At 35.5% G+C, this 19959-nt stretch overlaps 1 protein-coding gene and 1 non-coding gene across 6 annotated transcripts in view; one reads left to right on the top strand and one right to left on the bottom strand.

Moving 5' to 3' along the window:
* PIBF1 (progesterone immunomodulatory binding factor 1) overlaps window positions 1-19959 on the bottom strand; it is a 222445-nt gene that overhangs the window by 37527 nt on the left and 164959 nt on the right. For all 5 annotated transcript variants that reach the window (XM_043891786.1, XM_043891787.1, XM_043891788.1 and 2 more), the window contains one exon: window positions 2725-2855. In XM_043891786.1, the coding sequence (XP_043747721.1) occupies window positions 2725-2855 (131 nt within the window). The remainder of the gene's footprint in view (window positions 1-2724; window positions 2856-19959) is intronic.
* On the top strand, window positions 14145-14251 carry LOC122687181. Its single transcript, XR_006339073.1, has one exon. It is a non-coding gene; the product is annotated as a U6 spliceosomal RNA (small nuclear RNA).

Here is a 19959-nt window from a genome sequence, read left to right as displayed (position 1 = left end):
ACAGTTGCTTCAATGAAGAGCAAGACTTCATATCCTGTGAAATATTAGTTCAGAGTCTACTAAAATAGTATATAATAAATTTATGAAACACAGCTTTAAAGGTCTCAGATGTTTAGCACATAAAATTTTTTTTGTTTGTTTAATTCCATAATTGGCATAGCTCTTATGATTACTTCCTGTTGCTGTTATTAAGGGAGTCCTAATTTTTGTCATGGAGAAAGAAATGGCAATCCACTCCAGTATTCTTGCCTGGGAAATCTCACAGACAGAGGAGCCTGGCAGGCTACGGTCCATAGGGTAGCAAAACAGTCGGACCTGACTTAGCAACTAAACAAATTTTTGTCAAGATTCAGCACATTTTGAGAAATGTTATTTCTCATTTGACAGATAATTTTCAACATAAAAATATGCTAAAAATAAGACAATACTAATAATATCAAACATTTATTGAGCATTTTAAGCGTAGGAACAGTGCTATATATGTTACAAAGGTTGTATCACTTAGTGTCAGAATAACTATATGTGAATTAGGTGCTGTGGGTGCCTCCCTCATTTCACAGATGAGGAAACTGGCTACCGTGTCCAATACTACAGCCACCAGCTAGCCAAAACTGGCAATGAAAATTAACATTAATTTAATTAAAATAAAATTGAAAATTTAGTTCCTCAGTAACACTTACCATATGCTCAATAGCTACATGTAGCTGGTGGCTATCATACTGGACACTGCAGAAAGGTGATATTTTATAATGATAGGAAGTTTTACTGGATGAAGTTCAGAGACTTTAATTGATTTGCTCTAATTCAAAACTAAGGACGGAGCTGGATTTGTCCTTGTCCTCCTCCCTTTTAAATCTGTTTTTTGAAAAGTAACTTCATTATGAAATATTTCAAGAGAGAAAATTTAATAGGCCCACATGTATCTGTCACTCAGTTTCAACGATTATCAACTCATGAAAAGCTCTCCTTTTAACTGCTATTCTACACTATTTTTTGTTTTTTTGCTTCTCTTAATTATATTAATGAAAAATTAGCTCTTATTCAGATTAGAACATAGGGAGGCAGTATAACATAAAGGTGAAGATTATGGAATTAGAAAGCAGACAGATCTGGATTCATATTTTGGCCCTATCACAAAACTAGTATGTTCTTAGATAACAAATAGCTAAATTTCTCTAGGGCTGAATTTGTTCATCATTATAATTTTCTCCTGCAGCTAGCTATATTTTTCCTTATAATAAAAATTTTTAGCTATCCTAATTCTTAGTAAAATAAATATTCAAACAAATTTACTTGAAGGTAATTCTGAAAGAGGCAAATTTCCCACAGGGCTTTTTATACATCCCTGCTCCAAAATTACAAAGGTAAAACAAAACTCTATACAAAATTTCAAATATAACAAATTTCTATAATATGTAAAGAAAAAATTCTCTTTGGGGCTCTTTCCTCAATTTCCCTAGAATAACCAAGTGTCCAGTGAATGATAAGACCTAATTTCTATTGCTCCCAATAGCTATTTATAGGACGGTTTAGTTAATTCATTGAATTAATTTAATAATGCTGGTTATGAATATTTTAACTTTAAAATTAATCTAGAAATAAATTATCTATGTTGACATTTAAAACATCAATGTGATTTAAAATTACTTTATTATATTATTGAAAAATTATGATCAAGAATAAAATTCTAAGCCAAGTTTTTGGTGGGGTAGAAAAGAGAGGAAAAGATAATTATTCTGATTCATCAAAAACAACATTCACACTTTCGAGTTAGTTATCAGAGAGCTCCAGTGGTGCAAACAGTTAGCATGTGGTCCTTATATGGAGTTAATTATCAGTAGTTTTATATTTTTGGTTACATATCTTGGGAAACCTAAATTTAATAGTTATCTTCTCCAATAATTATATTTTAAAATAAACTACCTTTTCTAATTACTTAATTTAAGAATTTTCTTTCTCGTCTAATTCTTTGCTTATACTTTTATAAATTGGTTAATAATTTATCTAATTATTTATTCTAAATAATTAAAAAATCTAATGATAATTAAGCCAACTAACGAAGCATTCATGAGTTAAAACATCTTTCTTTACATAATATCATTATTCTACTGTAATTTAAAAAGATTAAAATGATCTCATTAGATGAACAGGTAAAGAATCTGAATAATTATTCAGTGGAGCAAGTTTTGATAAGGTGTCATGTAAGAAAACAATTTCAACTAAGGACGTGAAAGGAATTTATTTACATTGAGGTAATTTATGGTTTACTTTATGTAAAAGGTCAGAGGCAGAAAAGCCTAAATTCCTTGGCAAAGTCAACAGGAATCTAAGTAAATGTGTACATTTTATCTGTTTAAAAAGTCGTTCTGACTCCACAAGTGGCCCATCCCACTGAAGAATTCTCGGGAACAAGGACAGCATAGGTTGGCTGTTGTGTGCCCTGGGGTGGGAGCAGTGCTTTGTCAATCAGAGTAGCATTGCTACTTTCGGGGTAAGACTTCTGATTTATCTGGTGCAATGTGAATACCTTAATGGGATGTGACTTAGCTTTTCTAAGAGAAATCGAACACATCACATTTAAGACCACCTTCGTCATGTACCTTTTTTCTTCCCAATTTCCAACCTCAACTCAACTACAGGAGTATTATGCTCACAATGCCTTTATTATCCAAATAAATAATAATAACATTTTATTACTCAAATACAAGATTTGTAGATGGTTACCTGACATCTTTTTCGAGTTCGGTAATACACTTCTTCAGGGAATCAATCTTAGAATCTCTCTGACGCACTGATTCAATGAGATACCTGTAAGGTTGTTGCGTCTGGTTTAACAGAGAATTGGCCCTGTCAAGCTAAAGAAAAAAAAAGTTTCATTAAAATCCAGACAATTTTATAAGAAACTGAAACTGTTCAAAACGCTCTAGCACAGACACCACCAGCTCTCCCTTAGATGAATTACTCTGAAAAGCTCTTCCTGTGTAAATTTGAAAGTTTTAAAAATTACTAACCAACATACTATTCTTTAAAATAAAAATAAAGACCATGTAAATAGGAAAGAAACATTTTAAATAAAATATTTAGTCTTACCAATTTGGGGCATGAGTCACATAAATTTTCTTACTGTTTGTTTGTCTGAGACAACATGTAATATAAAATTTATCTTTTAATGAATATCCATTAGCTACAATGAAAATCATTTATTTGAACTTTATTTCTACTCAAAATAATATAGTGAAAGTGTTAGTCACTCAGTCATGTCCAACTCTTTGCAACTCCATTGTTGCAAAACTCAATGGAATTCTCCAGGAAAGAATACGGGAGTGGGTTGTCATTCCCTTCTCCAGGGGATCTTCCCAACCCAGGGATTGAACCTGGCTGGGTCTCCTGCATTTTGGGCAGGTTCTTTACCATCTAAGCCACCCAGAAACCCCCAAATAACACAATCACTTATAATTCAGTAATTTTTCCTGCTTTCATATTCCTTCTCATCTTTACTTACATACCTAAACCACTATGTATAATTTATGCACCTAAATAACTATATTATGGCAGAAAGTGAAGAAGAACTAAACAGCCTCTTGATGAGGGTGACAGACGAGAGGGAAAAAGTTGGCTTAAAGCTCAACATTCAGAAAACTAAGATCATGGCATCTGGTCCCATCACTTCATGGCAAATAGATGGGGAGACAGTGGAAACAGTGGCTGACTTTATTTTTCTGGGCTCCAAAATCACTGCAGATGGTGATTGCAGCCATGAAATTAAAAGATGCTTACTCCTTGGAAGGAAAGGTATGACCAACCTAGACAGCATATTAAAAAGCAGAGACATTACTTTGCCAACAAAGGTCTGTCTGGTAAAGGCTATGGTTTTTCTAGGGGTCATGTATGGATGTGAGAGTTGGACTATGAAGAAAGCTGAGTGCCGAAGAATTGATGCTTTTGAACTGTGGTGTTGGAGAAGACTCTTGAGAGTCCCTTGGACTGCAAGGAGATCCAACCAGTCCATCCTAAAGGAGATCAGTCCTGGGTGTTCATTGGAAGGAATGATGCTGAAGCTGAAACTCCAATACTTTGGCCACCTCATACGAAGAGTTGACTCATTTGAAAAGACCCTGGTGCTGGGAAAGATTGAGGGCAGGAGGAGAAGGGGACGACAGAGGATGAGATGGCTGGATGGCATCACCGACTCAACGGACATGGGTTTGGGTGGACTCCGGGAGTTGGTGATGGACAGGGAGGCCTGGCTTGCTGTGGTTCACGGGGCTGCAAAGAGTCGGACAGGACTGAGCGACTGAACTGAACTGAAAATAGGATTTAAACAATCATGTTTAAAATGTAAACATAAAATTTATGATTTTGTGCATTTTACAGTGTACAATTCAATGGCATTAAGTACATTCACAATAGGTAAGCATCACTAGTATCTATTTCTAGCACGTTTTCATCAACCCAAACAGAAACTCTGTACAGATTAAGTAAAAACGCTCCCCTTAACTCCCTAGTTCCCAGAAATCCTATTCTTTCTATGTGAATTTGTCCATTCTAGATACCTCATATAAGTGGAATCATATGATATTTGTCATGTTGCATCTGTTTAATTCATTTAATTCTAACGTATTCAAGGTTTATCTATGTTGCACCACATTCCTTTTTATGGCCAAATAATATTCCAATGTATATTTAGAGCATATTTTGTTTATTCATTCATCTGCCAGTGGATGCTTGCACTGTTTCCACTTTTTGGCTATTGTGACTAATGTTATGGTGTACAAATATCTGTTTGAGCCCCAGTTTTCAGTTCCTTTGGCCATCTACCTAGGAGAGGAGTGGAATTGCTAGGTCACATGATAATTCTATATTTAACTTTTTGAGGAACTGCCAACTGTTTTTCAAAGTGACCGTATCATTTTACATTCCTACCAGCAATGCACTTGGTTCCAATTTCTCCAGATCCTCTCCAGCACAGTTATTTTATGTATGTACTGGCCATTTGTATATCCTCTTTGGAGAAACGTCTATTCATACCTTTTGCCCATATTTTAGTTAGGCTTTTTTTTTTTTGCTGTTGAGTCATATGAGTTCTTTATATATTCTGGATATTAAATCCTTAATTAGCTACATGAATTTCAAATATTTTCTCCTATTCTGTAGGTTGTCTTTTCACCATCTTGATACTGACCTTTGATCACAAAAGTTTTTAATTTTGATGACATCAACAATACTTATTTTTTTTTGTTGCTCATTCTTTTGGTGTCATTTTAAAGAAAACACTGCCGATTCCAAGGTCATAAGATTTTCTCCTATGTTTTCTTCTATTTGTTTTATGCCTTTATTTTTGAAATTTAACATATTTGATTCAATTTGAGTTAATTTTTATATGCAGTGTAAGACATGGGTTCAATTTCAATCTTTTACACGTTGATATCCAATTTTACCAGTACCGTTTGTTAAAAGGACTGTATTTTCTCCATTGAGTGGTCCTGGCATCCTTACTAAAAAACCATATATGTGAGATTTACTTCTGGGCTCTCAACTCTATTCCATCAGTCTTGTATGTCTGTCCTTATGCCAGCATAACACTCTTTTGATTACTGTAGCTTCACAATAAGTTTTAAAATCTAAAGTATGAGTCCTTCTATCTTTGTTTTTCATTTTCAAGGCTGCTTTGGCTATTCGAGGTCACTTGAAATTCCACATGCATTTTTATATGGGCTTTTCTGTTTCAGCAAAACATACCTTTGGGATTTTGATAGGGACTGCTCTGAATCTGTCAGTCATTTTGAGTAGTACTGTTATCTTAACTATATTAAATCTTCTACATACAGATAGCTAACAGGTAGATGAAAAGATGCTCAACATCACCAGTCACTGGAGAAATGTAAATCAAAATCACAGTAAGTTGTCACCTGACACCTATCAGAATGGCCATCATCAAAAAGACCACAAATAACAAATGTTGGCAAGATGTGGAGAAAAGAGAACCCTTGAACACTGCTGGTGGGAATATAAATTGGTGCAGACACTATGGAAAACAGTATTGCAGTTCTTCTAAAAACTAAAACTAGAGTTATTAGATGATCCAGCAATCCCACTCCTCTAAACATATCATTTATTTTAGCACTGCAATATTTTTTGGTTCTCCTCTCCTTCTATGGAAAAGATAGAGATACATGCACCCCAATACTCATAGCAGAAATTACTCAAAATAGCCAAGATATAGAAGCAAGTCCATTAACAGATGAATGGATCAAGAAGATGTGGTGGCTTCCCAGGTGGCTCAGTGGTAAAGAACCACCTGCCAATGCAGAAGACATGGGCTTGATCTCTGGGGTTGGGAAGATCCCCTGGAGTAGGAAATGGCATCCCACTCCAGTAGTCTTGCCTGGGAATTCTCATGGACAGACGAGCCTGGCAGGCTACAGTCCATGGGGTACCAAAGGCGTCGAATAGGACTTAACGACTAAACAATAACTACACACACACACACACACGGAATATTACTCAGTCATAAAAAATGAAATTCTGCCATTTGCAACAACATTGATGGACTTAGAGGATATTATGCTTAGTGAAGTAAGTCAGATAGAAAGACAAACACTGTAATGTTATCACTTATCTGTGGAATCTAAAGAATACAACAAACTAGTAAATATAACAAAAAAAGAAACAGACTCACAGACATAGAAAACAAACTAGTGGTTTATCTGTGCGGAGAGGGAAGAGAGGGTAGGGGAGTATAGGGGTAGGGGAGGTACAAACTAGTATGTATAAAAGAAGCGGGAATTCCCTGGCAGTCCAGTGGTCATGCCTCTGCACTCTTATTGCCAAGGGCCCGAGTTCAATCCCTGGTCAGGGAACTAAGATCTCACAGGCCATGCAGCATGGCCAAAAAGGAAAAAAAAAAAAGCTACAAGGATGTACTATATAGCACAGGGAATATAGTCAATATTGTACAATAACTATAGATGGAGTATAATCTTAAAAAACTGTGAATCACTATGTTCTATATCTCAAACTTATACAAAGTTGTAATTCAACAATACTTCAATTTAAAAAATGAAAAGAAAAAACAACCAAGCCAACCAAACAAACACACAAAAAACAATCTTAAATCATCTTATGTATTAGCCAGGGATGCCTTCCTTAACTTCTTTCAGGAATGTTTTGTAGTTTCTAGTGTACATGTCTCTCTCCCCTTTGATCAAATTCATTCCTAAGTATTTTCAGATTGTTCAAAGTTAGTGTACTGTGTACAATTTTATATCATCCTTTTTCACTTTATCTTATATTATACTCATTCTTCCAGGCTGTTGGGAGGACCTTAATTTATATTTTTAATGCTTATAAAACTGTCTAGTAAGCCAATGAGTCACAACTTAATTGCATTGCTTATACTAGCAAACATTTAGGCTGTCATCAATTTTTGACTAGTAATAAATAATGCTAAAACAAATGATTTTATACTGTAGATAAAATTTTTCCTTAATACTTAAAAATTTTTTTTTCCATAACAGAAGCACCAATATTAAAGGGGTGCAAATGTTATGTTCTTGATATATAAGACCAAAGATCTTTCTAAAGGATTTTATCATTTATGTAATCAACCAACCTTAGTTTTTTTTATTTCTTTGTGTTTACTTTTCTTCTCCTAAGCAAATATAAAATGTATGCTAGAACAGGACTAAACAGCGCTGTCAGTATGAGGAGGCCACTACTTTGGTACATAATAAGTTCTTGAAAAAGGAATTATAAAGCTGGATACGTAAAAACTGAACAATTAGAATAAAAGTGGTGGATATCTATTATTATAAGGATGAAGGGGTCAGGGAGTATTTTATTATGCAGAACAAAAAAATTATAAAATTCCTTAGATGTTCTTTGACAGTAAAATTCTAGCTTTTTATATGAAATTTTTTTTCCTCTTTCCTTTATAAATTCTAACAGGTTTCACTGAGGCTGAAGATTTGCTGCTGTTCTAGGACAAGAAAGGATTTATATTTCCTTCTCAAATAAACTACATTTACAAGATCTACACTTTTTTTTTTCCGAATTAAGATGGAAACATATCATTTATTTTAGCACTGCACTTTTTTTGGTTCTCCTCTCACAGGGAAAAAAAAATAATGAGCGACTAGCAGCCTCAAAGTTGAAGGTGTAGAGAACAGCAGGGTGTGGACAGTGGAAGGTAGAGAGGAAGGCACAAAGAATCAAGGGCAGAAACATTCATTGTGAAAATGATCAACCATGAGGTTCAGGTGGGTGAGGAAGAAAGTGAAGCCCAGAGCTGGCTGGCTGACTCTTAAAGGCCATCAGCATACAGTTTGAGGTCCACTTTATAAAAGTTATGTAAATGATTCACCTAAGTTATACTGGACATTTTTTTAAGGTTATATTAAGTATCACCTAGGAAAAAAATTCCTCAAAGGACAGGATATGAATAGTGAAAGAAAAGAAGACTTCTTTTTTTTTTTTGGACACAATTCATTATAGTGTAAGTAGAGCCACAAAGAAAAAAAATACCATGAATATTTTCTATAGTTTGGGTTTTAGAGCCCTTTCCCCTTGCTTTGGTAATCATTCTTTAAAATCTATTACAATGTCACTGGAATCTTATTATTCTGCTAAGTTATTTTATGAACATTCAAATATGCAGCTGGACAAAAATAAAACTAACTTCCACTTACCTGTATAACCAGTTTCACTAGTCAATTAAATCAAACAATTGCCTTGACTTTGTTTTCACAGAACTGACCCTAACTGAATAAACTGAACTGACAAGTTGTTTTGTGTTTCCAAGTGCAGAATAGCTGGGGGTGGGGAGTAGGGGTGGGCGGGACATGGGAGAACTAAGGGCATTTACAGAAAAAAATGTAACAGCGGTCATTAACCTCAATTATTTCACTTTGTTTTTTCTCATTACAGCAATTACATATATTAGGTTTCAGTATTATAAACAAAATTGAGGACCAAAAACCTTACTTTCAAAATGTATCTCTACTAAGCAACCAACAAACTTCTTTCTCTATAGATAATAAAACTTCTATAATGCTGTAAATTTTAAGAATGCTTCTTTATAAGTTTTTAAATCCCCAGATTTAATTCCTCAGGGAATTCAATGAAAGCTGATGTTAATATCTATTTTTGATATTAATGTAACAACAGAATTTAATTTCTCCAATACAGTTTTAAAACAATCTTTTTGTAACTATAATCATTTATATTCAAAAAGTTTCACAATCACTCACTTTGCCTATTGTTAGTAATCTTTTCCTTATAGGAAAGCCTTAGTAATTAGTGACTCAGGAATCATGTACGTAACGAATGACTCAGTACTAAACTCATGATACAACATTTTATAGAATTGTTATTTCTCTTTTGTTTCAATAAACTGTACATATGATTCAGAGAAAAGCAACAACTGATTATAATATAAGTATATATGTTCTCTTAAATTTAAAAGACATAAGAAGGTGACTACAGTTTGTTATGTTTTTCCTAACAGGGATTGATTTCCTTGTGGAATTTATTTTCAAAGAAACTCCTAGAAATGGAACTCTTTCTTAAGAGGGACAAAATGCATTCTGTTGAATGGAATGCAGCACTGAGTTGCTTCCTGTGTATAAAACACATACATGTGATACTTTCTGGTCGTGGTATTAGCTGTGCTGAAAAACCCACATCTGCTGCCTGGTCTTTCTGACCATGCCATGGGATGGAAATGCCTATCTGAGGTCCAACAGGGGAAACACTTTGGTTCTACTTCTCTGTGTCCTCAGGCCAAACCAGGGGTCCTCATATCCACCTAACCATCAGAACCACTGCGGGAAACGTTGCAAAACTCATTTCTGGGTCCTGCCCCAATTCTGATGAATCAAAATTTCTCAGGGTTAGGCCTTAGATTCTGATGATTAGTCAAATGTGGAAAGCACAGCTCTTGTGATTTTTGAACTTATTACAGGTCACTCCATCCAACTATTTCAGTAGGTTTAAGAGTACTGCACATAAACTATCTTATATGCTGAATTTACTATCTTCCCCACTAAAACTAGCTTCTTCTCCTGTGCCCCATATAGTTAATGACATCATCACCTACAACAGGGGTAATATTAATATTTAATGGATACAACTGAACCAATTAGGATGCTAGCCTTTGCACTGGGGCAGGAACCTGTAGAAACTCTGTGGTTCCAGGTGTTACTTTTTTGTTGCTGAAAAGTGGGGAGGTCCAGAAGACCTGAGGAGAGGCACCAGGATAGACAGGACCGTAGTGGTAGAATGACACTTGTGGGCTGAGGGCAACAGCTGCTTACAAGTGTTTCTCCAAACATTTTATTATTTTAATAACTAAAAGTAGGTGTGATTATCAGCCCTGCTCTGGTCCTGAGTATGGTCCAGAAATACGGTCCACAGAATAAGGAGAAATTCATGAGTAGGATTTTAAAATATTTGGATATAATCAGCCTGGAAGTGATGACTGAGGTCACAGGAGTACATAGGGCTGCAGAGGATTATTTTTTTCAAACTGTGGCCCCGAATCACTTTTATTAGAGTCATAAGAATGCAAATTGTTAAAAATGCAGACTCCTGAGGGAGGTGGGAGGGGGGATCGGGATGGGGAATACGTGTAAATCTATGGCTGATTCATATCAATGTATGACAAAACCCACTGAAATGTTGTGAAGTAATTAGCCTCCAACTAATAAAAAATTAAAAAAAAAAAAATGCAGACTCCTGGGCCTCATTCTAGACCTGCCTAATCATAATCTTTGAGGGTAGGATCTAGAAACCTACATTTTCAACAAAAATCTTTGGTAATTTTTACACTCAACTAAAATTTGAGAATCACTACTGAGGTGTAAGAACACGAAAGCGACACCTACATTTCAGGTCTGGAAGAAAAAGAAGGTATCAGTTCAGAAGACTAAAGAGCTGTATGAGGGAAAATGGTGCTGTAAAGCAAAGTGAGGATAGAATTTCAGTAATGTCTGTAATATCCATAATGTCATGCCACTGATAGAGTAAGGGACTGAGAAGAAAACACTGACAATCAGGAAGTCATTGGTGATCACTGAGGAAGGACAAAGCTGAAGAAAGGTTGAGAGAGAGCAGAAGGAACGAAGAAGAGAGAGAGGGGTTAAGTTTTGAAAGTTATTTACATTAACACGCATAAATTGTGCCTGAGTGTACGCACGCACGTGCACACACACACGGACACACACAGAGCTCATTTTTTTGAAGAGAGATCACAGAAGAAAAGAGTAAGTGAAGATATACTAAAAAATCCCTGGGTGAAAAAGGCTCAAGGAAAATAAATTCAGATGATCTAACTGTAATAAGGAAAGCTGTATGATGGAATGGATGGTTTGCGGGAGTGGAAGTGGCCTTCAATAAAGATAAAGGGAAACAGGATATAGATATAGAAAAACAAAAATACTGGGTTACAGGTATGTGGACCCTGTTTATGTACAACAACATGAATTTGTTACACTTGCAATCAGCAAAAAATAACACATTTCCACAAGAAATTTTCAGTACATTAACACTGTATCAAAGAATTTTCTCTCCTCTCCTCCCTTTCATTATATATTGATGGAGTAACTACCTGATTATAAGATATTAGGCTAAAGGTGGGAATATCAAGGAAAGCGTGATGGATGAATCTGGCAACAAAGCCTCAGAGAGTGCTCAGTGAATGTAGTGTTTAGATGACTGATAAGGTCCCAGGCTGTGTTAGGAGGCCACGTGGAGCCAAGCGGTTTGACAGATTGGAAATGCAAAGAGTTTATGAGTACAAATAAAGCACAGATGTGGTGGAAATGAAAAGACTGGCAGGGTGGGAAGAACTGGGAGAGCTGGAAGAGCCGGTGATTAGCGTCAGAGAATGGAATTTTCAAGTTCAAGTGCTTTAAATTTCTTTCCCCCTCAAAGCTACCCTGAGAAATTCATTTTAATGTGGTTCACTTGTACAACAATGCTGATGGGGGAGGAGGGATTTACAATGTGATTTGTAATAGCTCTTGAAAGAAAAAATTATAGCCATTTATGAATTTATAAAAGCACACCAGTAAGGGAAAGAGTTTAAACAGTTACTATACCTGTTTGATATGTAAACAGGATATAATTTATAAATAAATCATTGCTTTTCCTTACTTCAGTGGTGGCTGGCATTTGGCATGTGCACGCACACACACACATACACACACACTCATACACATACTCATATGATCTGGTATTGTGAGCCTTTAAAAAGATGGATTAAAGAACAAATTCTAGTATATTGTCCTGGATCCATGTGATTGAATTTTTTTCCATAATGAACTATAACAAAGACATCTTGGTTTAAGCCTGTGGCAAATTTAGACACAGAGATGCACTACAATTAAAGTTAATGTTTTGTTCATGTAGTGAATCAGCCCTGCACAGGGTAAATATGTTTATCAGTACTAAAATAAAATGTTAATTTCTATATAATTCTGCACTGGAACCTCAAAAAATAAGATAATGACAATAATAATAATTTATATATGTTAAAGGCAATTTCTGGTATTGTTTTGACTCTGTCATGTGACACCCATGAACACTGCTTGCTGTTCCAACAACTTTAAGTCTTTACGAAACTATCACCCATCAACAATTATCCGCATGTCCAGTTACACTACATATTGTGCATCCATAAAATATGTAACACTAACTTCACGAGGGGTGACACACCAACATGAAATGCACACAGACACACAGAAATCTCTGTCCCTCCCAAATTCTTTAACATTACCAAAAAGTAAGTTCTGTTCATTTTTCTCTAGACAATATTACTTTCGAGGGGGTATTTTTCTGCTATCAACAAAAACAGCTTAAGGACTGACAAATCGCACAAGTGAAAAAGGTGGCCAGGATACCTTCACAGGAAGTGAGTCACTGACATCTTCCCCACTCCTTCCTTTCCTCTTCTCCTGTCTTTTCTCTGTGGTTCTCAGATTTCATTCTCTTTCATGTTTGTTTTCTTTTCTTTCTTCCTTTTTACTTTTTAAAGATTTTTGTTAAAGCGGTTTGAGGTTCGGCAAGATTAAGCAAAAGTACAGAGTCCCAGATACTCTCTGCCTGCCCCCAACCCCACAGCCATCACCATTTGTTACAATTAATGAACCCACACTGACACATCATTATCACTCAAAGTCCACAGGTTAAATCACCAAGGGTTCACTCTTGGCGATGTATATTCTACAGGTTTTGACAAATGTACGTTTGTCCCTTGGAATCCACAGGGAACTGTCTCCAGGATCCCCCATGGAGGCTCACGTCCAAGGATGCTCAAGTTTGTTACAGAAAATATGATGGCATAGTCTTTGCACATAACCTACACATATGCTCTTGTATACTTTAAAATATATCTAGATTACTTATAATACCTAATATGATTATACTATGTAATTATATATGCAATTATATTATGGAAATAGTTGCTAGTGTCAGCAAATTCAAGTTCTGCTCTTCAGAACTTTCTGGATTTTATTTTCCCAAGTATTTTTGATTCACAGTTGGTTGAATTCAATCCATGAATGTGGAATCTGTGGATATGGAGGACTGACTGTAATCCCATGTATCCACTGTTTACATCATAAAGAATAGTTTCACTGCCCTAATAACCCCTGCAGTTCTGTCTGTTCATCCCTTCTAATCCCTGGCAACCACTGATCTTTTTACTGTCTTCATAAAATTCCCCTTTTCCAGAGTGTCATACGTTTGGAAACACAGTATGATAGTATGTAGTCTATTCAGACTGTCTCTGCTTTAAAAGTTACTTTTTCTTCTCCCTTGCTTTTGTTTTTTTTTCCCCCTGTATTAAATGTTACAAAACATAATCTGTCTTAAAAACCAAAAGTAATCCACTCTGATCAAATTTCAATTAAACAGTTTACTTGGAACTTTGTATTTTACAAATGAGGACAGTGAGACACAGAAGGGTTAAACAACTGATCCAACTTTATACAGCTAGTAAATTACCAAAAATGAGGACTGCACCCAGTGAGTCTGGCTCTGGTATCATGCGTTTTGCCAGTATTCATTATTAGCTCTCAATAACGAAAAGAAAGCAATATAATGTCAGACCAGCCCAGAATGTGGACAGATAATTCCTTTTTCCTGTGCTCGCTTCGGCAGCACATATACTAAAATTGGAATGATACAGAGAAGATTAGCATGGCCCCTGCGCAAGGATGACACGCAAATTCGTGAAGCGTTCCATATTTTTAAGAAAAAAAAAAAAAAAAATTCCTTTTTCCTTACTTTCCCCCAAATAAAGAATGTGGCCTAGAAGCGTGCATGCATAGGCACATATACAAGTAGTGAAGAAATGTGACCAATTTACCACAAAGAAATCTGCTTCACAGCCATTCTCCCATGCTAAAAACATCTGACTGCTTCTACCTGGGCACCCCTGTTGACGCGGGACTTAGACTCTGTGATGGTTACCCTGCTGCTTTGGCCACTTTCAGAAGATACATGAGAACCATGGCTCTCATTTTATGTCTTCTGTGTGCCCATTTGGCTGTAACTATAGGCAGTCATAGTCACTATCTTCTTTACTGCTTTACTTTCCATTATATAACTTGAGTTCTAACTTCTATTATATAACTTGAGTATATCTTTTACTTGCAAAAAATTCTTGTTTCTCCGCTCAGTAGAACAAAAGCTCCAAAGGGCAAGGGCAGGCATTTTTGTCTGTCTTCTCCACTGATTAGTCCCAGGGCTTAGAACAATGCCCGGCACACAGTTGGAGTTCAATACATATTTGCTGGCAGACAATTTCATATCAATACTATCTAACACTTGACAAAGTCATTTACTAAAATAGTTTATTTCTTATGCTTGGTTGAATGGCATGGAATAGATTAAAACACTTTATAGTAACATTACCTTTATAGATTTTTCTAACATAGTCCTTCCTGTTGTGAAGAGCCATAAGGAAACACATTTTTTGGGGGGGAAAAGTAACATAGTTTCTATAATGTAAAATCCTGCTATTTGTTGGGAGTTTGTCAGGAATAATATCTGCAATTTAGTGATAAAAATGTTAAAACATGAATATGAGGCCTTTGAAAAACTCAATAAAGTTTATAACAAGATTTAAGAAAGGAATCACCCTGGAATTAGAGGGCTGCCTTTCTGGGAAGACAAAGGCTTGATAAAGAAGGTAAATAATGGGGTTCTCTGATTCACAGTCATACATACGTATTCTAAATAATTTGGAGGAAAAGTTACAGACTGAAATTACTCACATCTGTAAATGGTATTAATTCCAACCAATGGAAGAAACCACAGTGAATCTGTTCAAGACTGTTCAAGGGGCAATGCTGAAAAAATTGAAAAAACTGATTGAAAAAGAACAAAAATACAGAAAAGTATAACAACTGCTTCACCATTACACTATTAATTCAAAATGATAGATTAGATTAGCATTGCTCCTGAAGATAATAGATACATACAACTGGGAAGCTTACAAATTTTTATATTATAGTCACACCAGATGACTCTCTATTTCTCTAACATACTTTACTCATTTTTACTTCTCCACCTTTCCTCTCTTTTTAACCCCTAAACTGATTTCTCGAGAAGGCTGACTTAAGGAGAAAAAATGTGTTACATGCCTGTCCAGATGAGTATCTTCACACTGTGGCTGCAAACAGTATTAAAAGAAAAAAGAAACAGAACAGAATAGGAACTAATAGAATGTGGTAAGGGTAGTCACTGTGTTTGGAAAATCATTTCAGATACACACACACACACACCCCTATATATTCACACACACACAAGCAAATATACATACATATGTACATACTGGGATGATATTAAGATGCACTTCTTACTATAGGTCACGGTCAAAAAAAGATAAAAGTTATTTGTCCATGTGGTAGTTATATCTTTAATTAAAAAGGATCAAGTTTATATTCAAATAAGTCCAAACCCAAATCTGCTGCAGGTCAATTTTGGAGCCAGTTGACTGAGAATTTGATCACTTGGCGAAAAGTGATCTTTTTAGATCAGATCTTTTAGATCTGAGGAGTGGAGGGATCATATGTTACAGTTTGCAGTATGTTACTAAGACAAATACCATATTCACCAGGAACCTGAGTGAACTGGACAGACTTTGCATCTGAGTCATTTTTCTGATTCTTTCATTCTTCTTTGATATTGCTAGCCATTATTATTATTTATTCACAAAACAATTTTGATTTTATAAAAGTATCTACTTAAAATTTCTAATAAAGACTATGTTATTGGTGCTGTTAATTATCTTATTATATATTATTACTGTTTAACTCTTGCTTTTCTATACAATGATTCAACAAATTAGTTGAATTTTTATCAGTAATTCATGTCCTCTAAACATAAAAGTTCTGGTTATTCTGAAGTTTTTATTAATTTTAAAGTATGCAGTTTTGCATACTGCTCCTAAAATGCTATGTCTGTATGAAATTAAATATACTTTTTCAATTAAGAGCAACTTACTACTCTTTAGATTTGCAGTTTTAGTACCATGCATTTCTTTATAGAAATTACTTATATTATCATTAAGAAATCTTATTATATTCTGTTAAAATTCATTCAGATAGTTCATTCTGAATATTTTCATACAGGCAAAATAAGCATAATGTACTCCAATGATGGAACTACTATTTCTTTTAAAACATGCTATCTTTATTAATAAAATATTTATTTCATCAATACTATGGCCAGGAGAAAAATAAATGATATAAAGGATAAAAACCAAATAAACAAATAGCTAAACTGTCAGCATTTACTGAGTGATTTAACATGTCAATGTGCTAGGTGCTTATTTTAGATTGGGTTATCTCAAATTGTTAGGGCAAACATGGATATAGTATTATTACTCCTACCTTACACATCAAAAAATTGAGGTTTAAATAACTTGCCTAGAGACAGATTAAGTCAGTCTGTCCCACCTGAAAGCCCATGGTTTTCATAATCTAATGGCAAATGAATATAGCAAGATATGATTTAAATGCTACAGACATGTAAGATGTTCTAACCTTTATTATACCTTTTTATTACTCAGCTCTTAGTTTTATAGCCATTTCACCCTAAAATAAAACAAGGCAAAAGAAAAAACTCCACAGTGTTTTTAATAAAGGTTTTGATGATTCTACTGATCCCATGCAAATGGAGCATTTTTTTTCACGGTGGTGGTGGGTAGAGATGATATATATACTCAGCTCTGGTTCAGTATATAACAAAAAGCATACTTTGTCCCATCAAAACTGGAAACTAATCCTTCAACAAATATCTATTTACTACCTACTAGAAATAAGAACTGTACTAAATGGTGGAAATACTCAGACCAATAAAAACATATATTACAGCTTACAAACAGCCAGGTCACTAATTATATGAATGTGTGGGTGTGTGCACATATATAGGTGTATATATATGAGAGAGAGAGAGAGAGGTGTATATGGCATGATGGGGATATATAAGTCACTTTTACTTGGGGTTCAGAAGAGGCTTAAAAGAATAGGTGATACTTGAAACTGATTTTGAAAGACATGTATCTGTGATGTAGACAAGGGTATGCTGGGCAGAGACCAGAATGTGCAAAAGCATGGTGACATAAAATAGCATGGAACGCTTGGAGAATTACAAGTAAAGCACAAGTAGTTATGTATGGGGGGAGCATGGTGTGCGTGTGTGTGTGTGTGTGTGTGTGCGTGTGTGCGTGTGTGTGTAATATAAGAGGGAACTGGTTCCCTCTTATTATACATATAATGGACACTTTTATATATCATTATTCTTAGGAAACAGACGACTCACAAGTAGTTATGTATGGGGGGAGCATGGTGTGTGTGTGTGTGTATGTGTGTGTGTGTGTGTGTGTGTGTGTGTGTGTGTGTAATATAAGAGGGAACTGGGTGGGTAGGCAGGCAAGGCTTGGATAATGGACACTTTTATATATCATTATTCTTAGGAAACAGACGACTCTGTCTGTGAAAGAAAGAAAAACAGATTTATATTTAGAAACAGCACTCTGGCAACAAGGTGGAGGGCTTAAAGAAAACAGGACGGTGAAGCAGATGGTTACTAAAATAATTCAGACGAGCGATAAAGAGATTGTACCAAGTCAGTGCCACTGAAGCAGGACACTTAGGAGAGAGATGTTCAGAGACGGGGTGAAGTGAGTAGGGAGGACTTGGTACTTGCTGAATTCCCCTTCTGCACTGTTTGAATTATGACTATATATATTTAAACATATACAACTGGCTTAGTGAAAAAGGGCTACTTCATGCTGAAGCCATAAAACAAGATGAGGTAAGATGCACATCTTAGTAAGAAGAACAGTGACAGAACTCTGGGGTTTGTTGACATTGATGGAACAGAGAAACAAAAGGAAATGCAGGAGACTGCAAAGTAGGAGGGTAACAAAGTGGGTGCAGCAGGAGCAAAGGACAGGTTATTTGGTGGGGGAGGTGGATGCAACAAGGATGTGGGGAGAAAAAGATAACACAAGATAAGGATGACAAATAGGTTAGGACTAAATCGGGCTTCTATGGCCATGCTAAAGAATTGGCCATGCTAAAGAATCTGGACATTTTCTGGGAGGAGATGGACATTTTAAAACAGTAAATAATGATCTACAGCCTAGAGGAGAGTTTTGGGTGGAAGACTTTTGATGGACTGATGAATTAAACTGTATTTGAGAGGACATATGTATACCTGCGGCTGACTCATGTTGACGTATGGCAGAAGCCAACATAATATTGTAAAGCAACTATCCTCCAATTAAAAAATAGGAGAGAGAGAGAAAAAACGAAGTGGTACATACATACAATGGAATACTACTCAGCCATAAAAAGAACATTTTGCCACGTGCAACAACATGAACGGATTTAGAGGCTATTGATGCTAAGTGAAATAAGTCAGAGGAAGACAAATACTATATGCCATCACTTGTATGTGGAATCCAAAAAATAAAACAAACTAATGAATATAACTAAAAGAAGACAGACTCATAGATACAGAGAACAAAGTAGTGGTTACCATCAGGGAGAGGGAAAGGGAGAGTAGGGATTAGCAGGTACAAACTAGTATGTAAAAAATAAAGAAGCTATGAGGAGATACCGTAAAATACAGGGAATATAACCAATATATTATTAACTATAAATGGAATAAACCTTTAAAAACTGTGAAAAAATTGTAAGCAACATAGTACTTCATCCAAATGTTTACTTTCTAAGCTCTGCATTTCTACTGGTGAAATAAAAGCACTAGTCTTTATGAAAGAATTTTAAGTATCAACAAACTCAGGAAAACACCTTAGGAAGCAAAGGGACTCAATAAATCAAATTAGTTTTCATCTTTTCTATGAAACTGAGATACATCTTAGAATCACTATTGGCTCTGCTTGCACGTCAACAAATCTGGTCTTAGTTGTTTACATTGTAGTTTCAATTGAGTTCTGGCTAATCCTTCATTGGTTGAGTTTTAACTGCCATAAAAATGTCTTCAGAAAGATGATAATGTGATTCACCACTAAAACAAAGTTTGTGTTAGAAGAAAAGCGCAGAAACAGAATTGTGTAAAATCATTGTCTAAAGTCTAAAAGAATGTGTAAAATCAGAAGAAAAATTGAAGTGATAATAAAGCACTGGATCACAGTTTAACTGGCAGCATCATCTACTTTTGACTTTTGGCATGCATGCTCAGTTACTCCCCCATGGACTGTTTGCAACCCCACGGCCTGCAGTCCTCCAGGCTCCTCTGTCCATGGAAGTTTTCAGGCAAGAATACTGGAATGGGTTGCCATTTCCTCTCCGGGGGATATTCCTGACCCAGGGATCGAACCCATTTCTCCTGCACTGCAGGCAGATTCTTTACCACTGAGCCACCTGGGAAGCCCTTTGACTCTTCAGTGATACAAAAAATAGTGGAACTTCTTTTTTTTCC

This window comes from Cervus elaphus, chromosome 30 (genome assembly GCF_910594005.1).
Source record: "Cervus elaphus chromosome 30, mCerEla1.1, whole genome shotgun sequence".
NCBI lineage: Eukaryota > Metazoa > Chordata > Mammalia > Artiodactyla > Cervidae > Cervus > Cervus elaphus.
The sequence above is the reverse complement of the archived record's forward strand: the minus strand, read 5'-3'. Positions and strand labels throughout refer to the sequence as shown.